The sequence below is a fragment of the Lepus europaeus genome, chromosome 22 (genome assembly GCF_033115175.1).
Source record: "Lepus europaeus isolate LE1 chromosome 22, mLepTim1.pri, whole genome shotgun sequence".
Lineage (NCBI taxonomy): Eukaryota > Metazoa > Chordata > Mammalia > Lagomorpha > Leporidae > Lepus > Lepus europaeus.
Genome location: NC_084848.1, coordinates 29,528,418 through 29,541,346, shown reverse-complemented (window position 1 = coordinate 29,541,346; position 12,929 = coordinate 29,528,418). Strand labels below are relative to the sequence as shown.

Sequence of the window (12,929 nt, the reverse complement as noted above, 5' to 3'; positions counted from 1 at the left end):
ATATCAGGAAATGTGGGAAGGCACAGAATAAATAGGGCACTTCTCTCGGGCCTTAGTGTTGGGACTGGAGGAGAGGAGAACCTAGATTCTCATGAAAGTAAGTGTGATGAAGCAGGACCAAAACTGAATATCAAAATTAAAATAAAAACATGTCTCCAGGGAATAGTCACACCTGTGTGATTTTTTTTTTTGTTATCCATGTCACAGCCACTCTCTAAACCAACTGGGTATAGGAATTTGTAGGCTTATTTTGTTAGAGGTGCTTTGGTGGAAAAGCTCAGAAATATACCAATTTATCTAATTTAACTTTATTCCTAAGTAATATAGCTAGAGAAATTCAAATAATTTTGTCATTTAAAACCTGCTGCTCCCGGCTTTTCTCCACCATAAACACTTGTATATTGATTTACATACTCCTGCATGATGCCTTAACCTGGGAAAGTTAGAAATACCATTTTCTCAAAGAAACACCTTGCCATTGTAGTGTAGCTAAGTGTGGGGTCAGCACCACTGCTGTTATGAGGATATTTAACCGAGAGAATGAGACTCTGTTTCAGACACAGATGGATGGAAATGAAAGGGCACTAGAGATGCAGTCGCAGCAGTGGTCAGAGATGTGCAGAAACAGAGGGGCAGGAAGGATGGTGAGGTTGCAGTGAGGAGGCTGCTCAGGTAGGGAAGAGAACGGCAGTGAGGCCCCTGGAATGCTGGGCCATCCCGGTGACCCTGTATGAGTGGAGTTCTGGGAACATGTGTCCATGTCACCAGACACACTTGGAAGTGGTTGTTGTTTTTCCACTGATTCTTTATCCAGCACTTATTTGTGCACAAGACGTTATTCTAGACCTTGGACTGTAATAGGAGAACAAAGAAAGTCCCTGCAGTGCAAGGCAGGGGCCTTCAGGAATGGGATGTTGTACCTGGAGACCAGAAAGTTAACTTAACAAACAAACAAAACCAGCTGATTTAATTGAAGCCTGTGTCAGGAGTCAGTCAGTCTTGGGCAGTCATGATGTAGCCAGGAACTCAGACATCAGTCCCAAAGCCTGTGAACCAAAGCTCAGCCTGTACTGATAAAGGAGCCCTCTGATCTCTGTTGTTTTATCTGTCTCCTTGCAGCGAGCCTAATTGTCTGGTCCAAGTTGATAGAGCAGATTAGAAGCAGCCAATCAAAAAGATGCCTGGGCTGTCAAGGCCACGCATGCACTGAAAACACTGATTTATGTTTGCTGATTGCGGAGATGCAGAGCAACTGTTCACATCAAAATACAAATGTTACAGGCAAAGCAGTCTGAGGTCATTTGGTTTGGAAGTAAAACACCAAATAGGCCTCACTCACCCAAGGGCTCCACTTTGTAAAATCGCGTGTAGAATATCACCATTGTCCAACAATGAATGAGTCAGTGGATGTGGACCTTGATCATCAAAGGCTGTAAAGGTATTATACAAAGAGGTAAAAGTTTCCACTGTACTGGAAGGATGCAACCTCACCTATGAATTAATCTTGCGCCTTCTCCCCCCCAAATTAAACATGAATCTTTTCAGATCTCTGGACAGACCAATTTACATGAAATTACAGCGGAATATGCTTATAGGCAACAGACTTCAGACAACTCTATATGACAGTCAAATTTCTTCAACAAATAAATTGCAAGAAATAAAAGAATAATAGAAATAGAATGGAATCTGTAAAATAAAGAAAAAAATAAGTTGTTTGCAATGTGTAGACCTTATTTGGGTCTTAATTTAAACAGACTATAGAGAAAGTCTTAGGACATCTTTAAAAATTGGAATCAACTATTTGATGAAATTAAGGTATTAGTATTAACTTTTTTTAAAATAATTATTTATTTATTTGAAAGGCACAGAAGCATAGAGAGGGAGAGAGTTCTTCCATCTGCTAGTTCACTCCCCAGATGGCTGCAACAGCAAGAGCAGGGGCCGATCCAAAGCCAGGAACCAGGAGCTTTCTCTGGGTCTCCCATGCAGATGCAGTGCCCAAGGACCTGGGCCATCTTCTACTGCTTTCCAAGGCCATACCAGAGAGCTGGATGGGAAGTGGAGCAGCCAGGACTTGAACTGACATCCATATGGGATGCCGTCACTGGCCCCTTAATATTAACCTTAAAACTGGAATATTAATAAGTAGTTTCAGTTATGACCCTGAGTCCTCAAAACAGATGTTGGCTTGTGGACAGTAGGTGTGTTCAGGAAGTTAGAAATAGATGTTACTCCTCTCGGAGGTTTCCATATTCAGTGGTTAAAATGTAATGAATGTTGAAAGGAGTCTGTATGATGAGCGAAAAGCTCTTAGTGTTGAATCTCTTGGATCTTAAATTCCTTTTCTGTGCAGGGCTGCTTGACATATCCTTAAAACCCCGCAAGTAAAGTGGCAGGTGTGGGCAGGGAGCATGGTGAGTGCCCAGCAAATGTCCACATCTGTCCTCCTCTCTTCCCTTAAGGAATCTGCAAGCTTCGAGAAGGAAAAACAAATCAACATGTGGGTCAAGCGGTAGAAATTTGTTCCAGAAGGTCTGTTCCAAGCCAGAATTCACCAGCATCCCTCTTGGCCAAGACAGCTGAGATTTTTCCCATGCTAAAGACCACTTTGCTGGTGGCAGTTAGCACAAGTCGATAAATATTGATCCCCAAAGTTGAGCTCAGTTATTTTTCAGATTACTGGTCTGTAGAGAGCCGAGTGGGGGCCGGGATGACTAAGGTCAGGGCTGCTCCTTGGGAAGTGAAGCCCAGGAGAGCTGACAGCTGGCCGAAGCTGTGAGGGTCTGTGCAGGCGGGTGTAGATGCACTGCCTTCCTTTCTCCTCCTGAAACAGCCCTTGTTTCTCTGGGACTTTGTTTTCAAAATGCCCGCCTGGAGCAGTGCTTATGGTTCTCTGGGCAGTCTGACCAAGAGCCAGCATTTTGGCTCCTTGACTGCCTACCAAGTGCGACAGCTGAACACCGGGAACAAAAAATGCTCCACAGGAGTTGCGGCTGACCTTCCAGGACAGAAACCTGTTAACCCCCCCAGCGGCTGAGATGCCTGTGTCCCACATCTGAGGGTCTGGATTGGATTCCCAGCTCAGGCTCCTGACCCAGCTTCCTTCCCTCTGATGGTGGGGTGCCGTGATGATGGCTGAAGTAACTGGGCTCCTGCCATGCACACGGGAGACCTGGATTGAGTTTCCGTTTGCTGGCCAGGGGTCATTAGAGACATTAGGGGAGTGAACCAGGGCGTGGAAGTACATGCATGAACTCTCTTTCTGCCTGTCAGAATTATTTTGTGAAGTTTGTGAAAAATAGAATGAAAAGATATGTTAATTTTTAAAAAAAAAAAAAAAAGTAGGGTTCAGGCCCTGCAGCAAAGCCTACTGCATGGGGTCCCTTAGTTATGACCTCTGCTGGCTCCTCCTCTGTGGATCCTTCCCCCACCCTGCCTCATCTCACCAGAACACACATGTTGCATTGGGGCGGGAATGCTTCCTCTCATCACCCACCCTGCCCCGCCTTCGTCTGGTGAATTCCTACTTTGCTTTTTTCTGGGAAACTCCCATGGCCACCCAGGACAAGACCGGGCGCCTTTCCTCAGTGTTGCCGGTCACACCCTGCCCTTCCCCAGCATGGGGCTCAAGCCAGCAGAGCCCCTGCAGTACTCCGGGTCAGTCGCTCAGCCGCAGCTCAGAGCCAGGTGTGTGGTGGGTGCCCCGCTGTGGTTGGCAAGTGAACACCGATTAGAAATCCACAGTCCCCCGATCCAATGCTTGGCACATGTTTGTTCTGCCACTGATAGCTTCCAGTCCTTTGCCCAGCTCTGCTCTTCTTCCTTGGAAAGCTCCCCAGGCTGCCAATCTGATCCAGGCATCAAAAAGGGGAAACTGCCCTCTCTACCTTTTTGAGGTTTTTACTGTCGCTTTCCCTTTAATTTTTGAGCTGAGGTTCATTGCTGATTGCTGTTTCCATCTTGCCTCCAAAGTTCAGGTGTCTTATTCTTGGCACCTTCACCCACTGAGGCTTTATTTAGGGGTCTCTGGAGCATTTCCATGTGCCATGGCCCATATCCACGGGTTCAGCATCTGTGCTAAACATGGGCAGAGTATTTTTCCTGGTCATTTTCCCCTAAGTAATGCAGTATAGTTTATTAGCTACTTGCACAGCATTCACATTGTATCAGGTATCCTAAGTAATCTAAATGTGAATTAAGGACATGGCCACTTGAAAAAGTTCATGGGGAAAAATGATTAAGAGAGTTTATTTTGATGCAGAACTTTTTTATTTTTTGACAGGCATAGTGGATAGTGAGAGAGAGAGAGAGAGAGAGAGAGGGGAAGGTCTTCCTTTTTGCTGTTGGTTCACCCTCCAATGGCCGCCGCGGCCAGCGCGCTGTGGCCGGCGCACCACGCTGATCCGATGGCAGGAGCCAGGTGCTTATCCTGGTCTCCCATGGGGTGCAGGGCCCAAGGACCTGGGCCATCCTCCATCTGCACTCCCTGGCCACAGCAGAGAGCTGGCCTGGAAGAGGGGCAACCGGGACAGAATCCGGTGCCCCGACCAGGACTAGACCCCGGTGTGCCGGCACCGCAGGCGGAGGATTAGCCTGTTGAGCCACGGCGCCGGCCAAATGCAGAACTTTTTTGAAATCCATGCATAGTTTTTGCATGATACACGGTGTTTATAAACTTGTGCAAGACCCCCTCATGTGCAAGAAATTTTTGCAGCAAAATAAACTGCTCTTTTAACTGCATTCTCCACAAACCTTGTGAAGTACCCGTGCCTGGGTTCTATGCAAATACTTTGTCATTTTATATGAAGGACGTGAGCAATGTGGATTTTGTACCTAAGAGGGGTCCTCAGACACCGTGAGATGACTGTATCATCAGAACTTGGGACCCCAGCAAGTGATTACATGGCCCAGGTCCACTGGAGGCAGCAGCATGGTGGTCCCGGGCTATGTGGCTCAGGGATGGTCTGGTTCAGCAAGCACTGCAGGATGGGGAGATTCTGAAACCTCCCTGCAGAAGGAGTGAGAGTTGTCTTATCATGGAGCGCTGTGTCGGCTGTCCAGACACTTGCATTCCAGTCCTGCTCTCCCTGCGAATCGTTTCTCGTCTCTGCATCTGCTTCCTGGAGAAGTGAGGAATGTGTACCAGCTGTTCCCATGGAGGTTTGGAGACACTTCAACCCACAGAGCAGACAGAAACCTTTCTCGTCCCTTAGTTGTACTCAGAGATTTTAGAGAGAAAATGTGTTTTTTAAGTTAAAAATGAACACAAATATTCCTTGGTAGAACACAAAATCAAGATGAAAAATTTTTTTTCATTTTATTTATTTTTAATTTTTATTTATTTATTTAATTTTTGAGAAACAGCTCCCATCATCTGGTTCCCTCCCCACATGTCTGCAGAGCCCAGACCAGGTGGAAGCTGAAACTTGGTCCCTGTCCAGAGTGTGGGTGGGTGACAGAGACCCAACTGTTTGAGCCCTCACTGCTGCCTCCCAGCGTGCACACTGCTCCTGCTCAGAAGCCAGAATCAGGAGTGGGGCTGGGAGTGGAACCCAGACACGCGCAGATGGTGCGCAGGCATCCCAAGCAGTGCTTGACTGCTAGGCCAAGTGCCCACCCCACGAAGTGAATTTGAAGATGAAACTTAAGATTTTATTGAAAGAATCTGAGGAGCATTGAATTCTCCAAATTCTCTTCCAGTGCTAATTTTCTACATCTGTTTCAGTCTCTGATCTTCTGTGTGTCTGTCTCTTCTCCCTCTGTGTCTCATCTTGATAGCCTTCTAGCATAGAGTATCCTAATTCTCAGTATTGGTTGATAAATAAGGCATGGCCATCATCTTAAAAATATATATATATATACATATATATATTATATATCTCACCATTTGACAGATAGAGTTAGATGGTGAGAAAGAGAGAGGGAAAGGTCTTCCTTCCATTGGTTCACTCCCCAAATGGCCGCGACGGCTGGCGCTGCACCGATCCGAAGCCAGGAGCCAGCTGCTTCCTCCTGGTCTCCCGTGCCGGTGCAGGGGCCCAAGCACCTGGGCCATCCTCTACTGCCCTCCCAGGCCACAGCAGAGAGCTGGACTGGAAGAGGAGCAGCCAGGACTAGAACCTGGCACCCATATGGGATGCCGGCACCGTAGATGGAGGATTATCCAAGTGATCTACGGCGCTGGCCCCAAGAATATATTATTTCTAAGAAATACAGTGTTGCAAAGCAGGCTAACCTAAGTGCTGTCAAGCAGAGGCCCTTTGGAATCTTTTTTTTTTTTTTTTTTTAATTCATTTATTTGAAAGGCAGAGACAGAGGTACAGGTAGATACAGGGAGCTTGCATCTGCTGGTTCACTCCCTAAAAGCTCACAGTGTCCGTGGCTGGGCTGGGCTGGGCTGAAGCCAGAAGCCAGGAATACAGTCCTGATCTCTGTGTGGGTGGCAAGGACCCAGTTGCTTGAGCCATCAGTGCCGCCTCTGAGGGTCTGCGTTAGCGGGAAGCCGGAGTCAGGAGCTGGAGCTCAGGCACTGTGGGAGACAAGCATCTTAGCCGCCCAGCTAATTAACCCTGGAGTCTGCTTTTTTCTTCTTTCTAAAAAATTTATTTATTTGAGAGGTAGAGTTACAGACAGAAAGGTCTTCCATCCACTGGTTCACTCCCCAAATGGCCACAATGGCTGGAGCAGAGCCAACCCGAAGTCAGAAGCCAGGAGGTTCTTACGGGTTTCCCACACCGGTGCAGGGATCCAAGCAACTGGGGCATCTTTGACTGCTTTCCCAGGCTGTAGGCAGAGAGCTAGATCAGAAGTGGAGCAGCCAAGACAGGAACTGGCGCCCATATGGAATGCCGGTGCCGCAGGCCAAGGTTTAGCCTACTACACCACAGTGCCGGCCTCTGGAGTCTGCTCTTAAAAATAGCAAGAACACGGGCTGGCGCTGTGGCGCAGCGGGTTAATACCCTGGCCTGAAGCTCCAGCATCCCATATGGGTGCCGGTTCGAGTCCCAGCTGCTCCACTTCTGATCCAGCTCTCTACTGTGGCCTGGGAAAGCAGTAGAAGATGACCCAAGTCTTTGGGCCTCTGCACCTACGTGGGAGACCCAGAAGAAGCTCCTAGCTCCTGGCTTTGGATCAATTGGGGGGTAAATCAGTGGATGGAAGACCTCTCTCTGCATCTCCTTTCTGTGTAACTCTGATTTGCAAATAAATAAAAAAATAGCAAGAACAGGTTTTTAAATTTATCTTAAAGGCACACACACACATATATATGTACGTGTATATACAAAAAACTAAAATTCTAGACAGGCTTACTTTCTTACTTAGACAAAATCTTCTGTCTGGCTTAAACCAGACCTTCTTATCAAGAATTGACAATTGGGGACATCTAAATTAATAACCTTGTAGAAACCTTGGAGGTTAGATTTCTCCAAAACGAAGCGCGTGATTTGGAAAGAGCATCCTGGGGTATGGTCGTCCTTGTCTCCTCCCTCTGCAAGGACTCTGATTCCCATGATGCTAAGCTAGTGTCAGTGTCTGTGTCATTCACCTCCCGCGGCGGTGAGTCATTGATAATTATGCGTTAAGGATCAGTTCTTGGCCTGCAGCTCACTCTGGAGACTGCTAATTATTGGTGGGTCTTCAGTCTATCTTTGAAGTCCTATCAGTTACTAAATAGATCTCTAAAAAGTCAGAGTGTACGGGGCAAGGGGATGGGTGGTGCTCATAGTCACACCCCCTGCTAAGCGTCTCCCTCTCCACAGTTAAAATAAGCTCACAGCTGCTTCCTGAGAACAAATAATGATCTGAGCGAAATTAGCAAGACAAGAAATTGCCGGTTTTAAGATGAAAGATATTAAATATTTCTAGATCCTCACAGGATTTCTCATAGGAAATCTAGCTAATCTGGAGTTCAGCATCTTCTGCTTGACTAAAAAAGAAAATAGATAGTGTGATCAAATTAAAAGTGTGCAGCTGTCAGCGTTCACACAAGACAGTTCACCATAGAAAAGAAAATGTGCCTTCCTAACACTGGTATAATTAGGCCACGGTGCGTCCGGAGATTTCAGTGATTTCTCTTCTCCAGCTACAAAGTGGAACTCGCTTGCCACTCCTTTATCCTGAAATGAACAAAATAGTCTTATTCTTCCTAAGCAAACTTGTGAAAACCAGCAGATTGGCCATTCCGGGACATCTTCTGACAGTGTCACCTTCCCATTCACCAGGACTATAATGTGCATCCTGAGGTTGCTGATTTTGTTTCTCTGAATTTTCACAAGAAATAATCACTTTGCAAAAAATAAAACTCAGTATCTTAGAGTAAAACCTTTTTTAAAGTGAAGAAAACCTAAAACAGAGCTCATGAACTTAATTATGAAAAATTCAGTGTCCCATTTTGGCTGTTCTGGAAGGTCAGGAGAAGCAGGTCTTTATATTACCTCTCCAAGACTTAGTACAGTTGCGTAATTGACTCACTTTTAGATAATCTGGAAAGAAGCCAATTCTTATGCAGGCATCACTTCCAGCCATCTCCGACTTTGCTGAGGTCATCACATGAGATCTTGCAGTGTGATACAAAACTCCCAACCTCTTCGTTTTCATTGAAGTTCTGTTGCTGTCATTTTTTAGGAGAAACTCATTTTTTTTTCCTTTAAGATTAAAAACAGCAGTTTATTTCACATGTTCATGTGGTCCTTTTCTTAGGCCCATCTTCTGCAATCTTAAGAAGGAACAATTAGAACAGGTTTTCTTGTATTAATCTTGCTTTAAAAATAGAGAAGGAAAATATGTATTTTTTGTACAGGTTCATTGTAAGAATCAAATACCAAATTTTAATTATATAAAGATCATAATCATTTTATTGCTCATTCCAAATTTCATTTGAAATTTACAGTTTTGTTCTGCATAATAGCTCACACGTAAATCAACAAATAAGTTCTTTAAAAGTTTAACCCCAGGCCGGCGCCGCCGTAGCTCAATAGGCTAATCCTCCACCTGGGGTGCCAGCACACCAGGTTCTAGTCCCGGTCGGGATGCCGGATTCTGTCCCGGTTGCTCCTCTTCCAGTCCAGCTCTCTGGTATGGCCCGGGAGTGCAGTGGAGGATGGCCCAAGTCCTTGGGCCCTGCACCCGCATGGGAGACCAGGATAAGTACCTGGCTCCTGGCTTCGGATCAGCAGCCATTGGGGGGTGAACCAATGGAAAAGGAAGACCTTTCTCTCTGTCTCTCTCTCTCACTGTCCACTCTGCCTGTCAAAAAAAAAAAAAAAAGTTTAACCCCGTTTCTTTCATATGCCGCATCTTCAGATATTTTCATTATAATCCATCTGCTATGGACTTTGTATCAAAAATGGAGAGCACATTTGTGTTCTTACAAAATGTGCTTGGTTCTGAAAGGTTATGTCATTATAATGGACCCTTCCCCTCCCACCCTCCACCTTGGAAACAGTCAGTGGGTATGAGTATTTAAAATGTCTCTATGGAAATATAGTGGTAATTTTTTAATGGTTAATTTCCTTTCAAAGGAAAGGGAGTTTGTACTTTTAAGCTTTTTGATGTTTTGGACTTTTTTGCCTAAAACAAGTTTTCTGTTCTATAAATCCTAAGTGGTTGAATGAAAAAAGATGTTCATATGGAGTAGAAACATGTATTGTTTCTTGCAGGAAAATGAGCAGCTATTTTGCCTCTGGGCTTTGTCTTTGTCTCTGTGATAGTGCATTTTGTTGGCATGTGGTGAGACTGAGAAATGACACACCTCTTTCTCTCTCTGCTTTGACTCTCAGTGTGGCTGTCACCAGATCCAGAGATGTGCCTTCCTTTGGGCCTCCCATCCCTAAAGGAGTCACCTTCCCTAAGTCAAATGTGTTCAGGGACTTCCTCTTGGCCAAAGTGATTAATGCGGAAAATGCTGCTCATAAATCAGAAAAATTTCGAGCCATGGCCACTCGGACACGTCAGGAATACCTGAAAGATCTGGCAGAAAAGAATGTCACCAACACTCCTATCGACCCTTCTGGCAAGTTCCCATTCATCTCTCTGGCCTCTAAGAAAAAAGAAAAGTCTAAGCCGTACCCAGGAGCTGAGCTCAGCAGCATGGGAGCCATCGTGTGGGCCGTCCGGGCCAAAGACTACAACACGGCCATGGAAATAGACTGCCTGCTAGGAATCTCCAACGAGTTCATTGTGCTCATTGAGCAGGAAACCAAGAGCGTGGTTTTCAACTGTTCCTGCAGGGACGTGATAGGGTGGACGTCGGCGGACACCAGCCTCAGAGTCTTCTATGAGCGGGGAGAATGCATCTCCGTAGAGAGCTTCATGAACAGCGAGGATATCAAAGAGATTGTCAAAAGGTTGCAGGTCAGTCCTTCCCTCCCACCTCCACACATGCAATTTCCCTTTCATAAAGCTTTCAGTGCAGACTGCAGCCAAGTGACTGAAACTTGGGCTGTTTTGTTTGCTGCTCTGATGGTGTGAAGCAACCCAGAGTTGGTCCCACACTGGAGCTGTGTGGCAAAACAAGTAGGCGAGGACCACATACTGTGTGCGTGTGTGCGTGTGTGTGTGTGTGTGTGTGTGTGGGAAGCCCGTCTACATGGGCCTTGATCCTCCTGCCTTGGTGACTGATGGCTGGTGTCCCTGTTGAAGAGACTCTTTAGACTGAGTGTGTGCTGCCTTGAATTTGGAAGGGCGACATGAGTAGCAGAATGGTTTCTCTTTGCTGCCAGCTCCCTGGAGGTCTCTGTCAGAGGTTCCCTTGTAGCTTCAGAGAAGCCACTGAGCTGCTTGGCCGCAGTGAGTGTGTTCCTCTTGGCCTAATGAATAGGAACTAGTGAGGGAGCACACAGCAGCTTGGTGTGCAGCTGGCAGCAGTGTTCAGAAATAACCTTGCTTGCAGTGTTTTTCCAGTCCCGTGTCCACAACTTAATGCCTTATTGGATTAAACCACAGTCTCTTTTATTTCCTTGTCTAGTTTGTTTCCAAAGGTTGCGAATCCGTGGAGATGACCCTGCGAAGAAATGGGCTAGGACAGCTTGGCTTCCACGTCAACTACGAGGGCATCGTGGCAGACGTGGAGCCCTACGGCTATGCCTGGCAGGCAGGGCTGAGGCAGGGCAGCCGCCTGGTAGAGATCTGCAAGGTAGCCGTGGCCACTCTGAGCCATGAGCAAATGATCGATCTCCTGAGAACCTCTGTCACGGTGAAGGTTGTCATCATCCCTCCCCACGATGACTGCACCCCGCGGAGGTAGGTCTGGGTTGGCACCTGTGAGCCTTAGAGGACAGGGCTTATGTATCACGTAGGGCATCTTTTAGTGGGCAAAGTGCTGAGAGGAGCATTAGATTATATGCAGTGCTAGGAATTCCATCCTTGGAAAGTCTGAGTCATGACACAGCTCCTTCCCAGCATGTGGCAGCAGCAGCTGGAAAGAATGAACTGGGACCATTCCCGGGCTCTGAATTTACAAAGTTGCTGTTAACAGATCCAGCAGTCTGCGAATGCCTGTCTTAAGCTTGTCTTGCACCAGTAGCTGAGAAGTACTGGACATTTACCATCAAGATGATCAGCATCTCAAACTGCCAGCTTATTTTCTTAGTGTGTTCCATGCCACTCCTATTCTGTGCTCTCTGTCTTGTTTGTACCCATTTGCTGTCCACAGCTCAAAGTGTTGTTTCCATCCCTGCCCTTGCAGTCAAAAGAGCTGAACAGGACTTCCTGGGCTTTGTCTGCACTGGGCTCTGCACGTGCCGGCGCTGGCAGTGCTTGGGCAGTTGGGTACCTGTGTTTCCCAAAGGCGGAGCCTAGGAACTCCCTGCCCTCTGATCTCCCAGCACACCACAACACTACTGGAAGTTCCATTCCTCTGTTTCTGGGTGTGGTTCTTGATGGGTCAGGTTTAATTGACTGATTCTCTTCTCCCTTGGGCATGCACTTGCTACTTTTTGTAGTATTTTAAGATCTGGAATTTTTTTTTTCTGCACTCTATTGTTTTCTAGTAATTTAATGATTTCTGTTAAGCATTGGCAATTAATTCTTAGGGCTGCTAAACCAAGACTTAATTATTCTATAGTTCTAAAAAAAAAAAAAAAGACCAGTCCTGCCCCTGAGCTCTCATGGATGTTTGATTATCAGCTGGTGGAATATAAATGGGTTATTTGTACTCTTTTAAAAAAGTAAACAGGAATCACAACATAAATGCACTTTAATTCTTCCAATCAAGTGTTAGAGCTAGGCTTCACTCACAGCTGTAGTGTGGGTGCTGCTTACCCATGATGGTCAGAGATGGTGTACCTGTGTCAGAATTGTCTCATAGCTTTCAGAACTACTGTCTTTTATGTGACTGACTTGGTCTTCCTGGACTAAAATAGATACTTACTTCAAAAAAATATTTTAATTTATTTATTCAAAAAGCAGAGTGACAGTAAGAAAGAGAGCGGTATCTTCCTTCTTCTGGTTCACTCCCCAAATGACTACAACATCCAGGGCTGGGTCAGGCCAAGGCCAGGAACCAGGGACTCCATCTGAGTCTCCCCTGTCGGTGGCAAGCGCCCAAGTACTGGAGCCATCTTCTGCTTTCCCCCGCACATTAGCAGGGAGCAGGATCAGAAGCGGAGCAGCCAGGACTCTAGCCAGTGCTCGTATGGGGTGCTAGCATCACAAGTGGCAGCTTAGCTACCTGTGCCACAATGCCTGCCTCTGAACAGGCTGTTAGGGACTGGGGAGGAACACCCCACTTTGTAAACTGTCAGCCTGAGTGACACACGGGGTAGCGTTAGAGTCCAAGGAGACTCTGTCAGAAATGAGGCTACCTTGGCTGCTCAGTCTTTCCCTCGTTTCTAGGCTCCCAGGTTTGAGAGTCAGGGTGGGGGGATGTGTGAAGGGAAATACACAGGCGTGAGTGTGCACAGGAAGAGGCGCCATTGCTGACACTGACG

General features: G+C 46.4%; 1 protein-coding gene across 8 annotated transcripts in view; it reads left to right on the top strand.

The window, feature by feature from the left end:
* The window catches only part of SIPA1L1 (signal induced proliferation associated 1 like 1), a 443,533-nt gene that overhangs the window by 366,822 nt on the left and 63,782 nt on the right, over window positions 1-12,929 (top strand). For all 8 annotated transcript variants that reach the window (XM_062181452.1, XM_062181449.1, XM_062181446.1 and 5 more), the window contains 2 exons: window positions 9,780-10,353; window positions 10,967-11,241. In XM_062181452.1, the coding sequence (XP_062037436.1) occupies window positions 9,780-10,353; window positions 10,967-11,241 (849 nt within the window). The remainder of the gene's footprint in view (window positions 1-9,779; window positions 10,354-10,966; window positions 11,242-12,929) is intronic.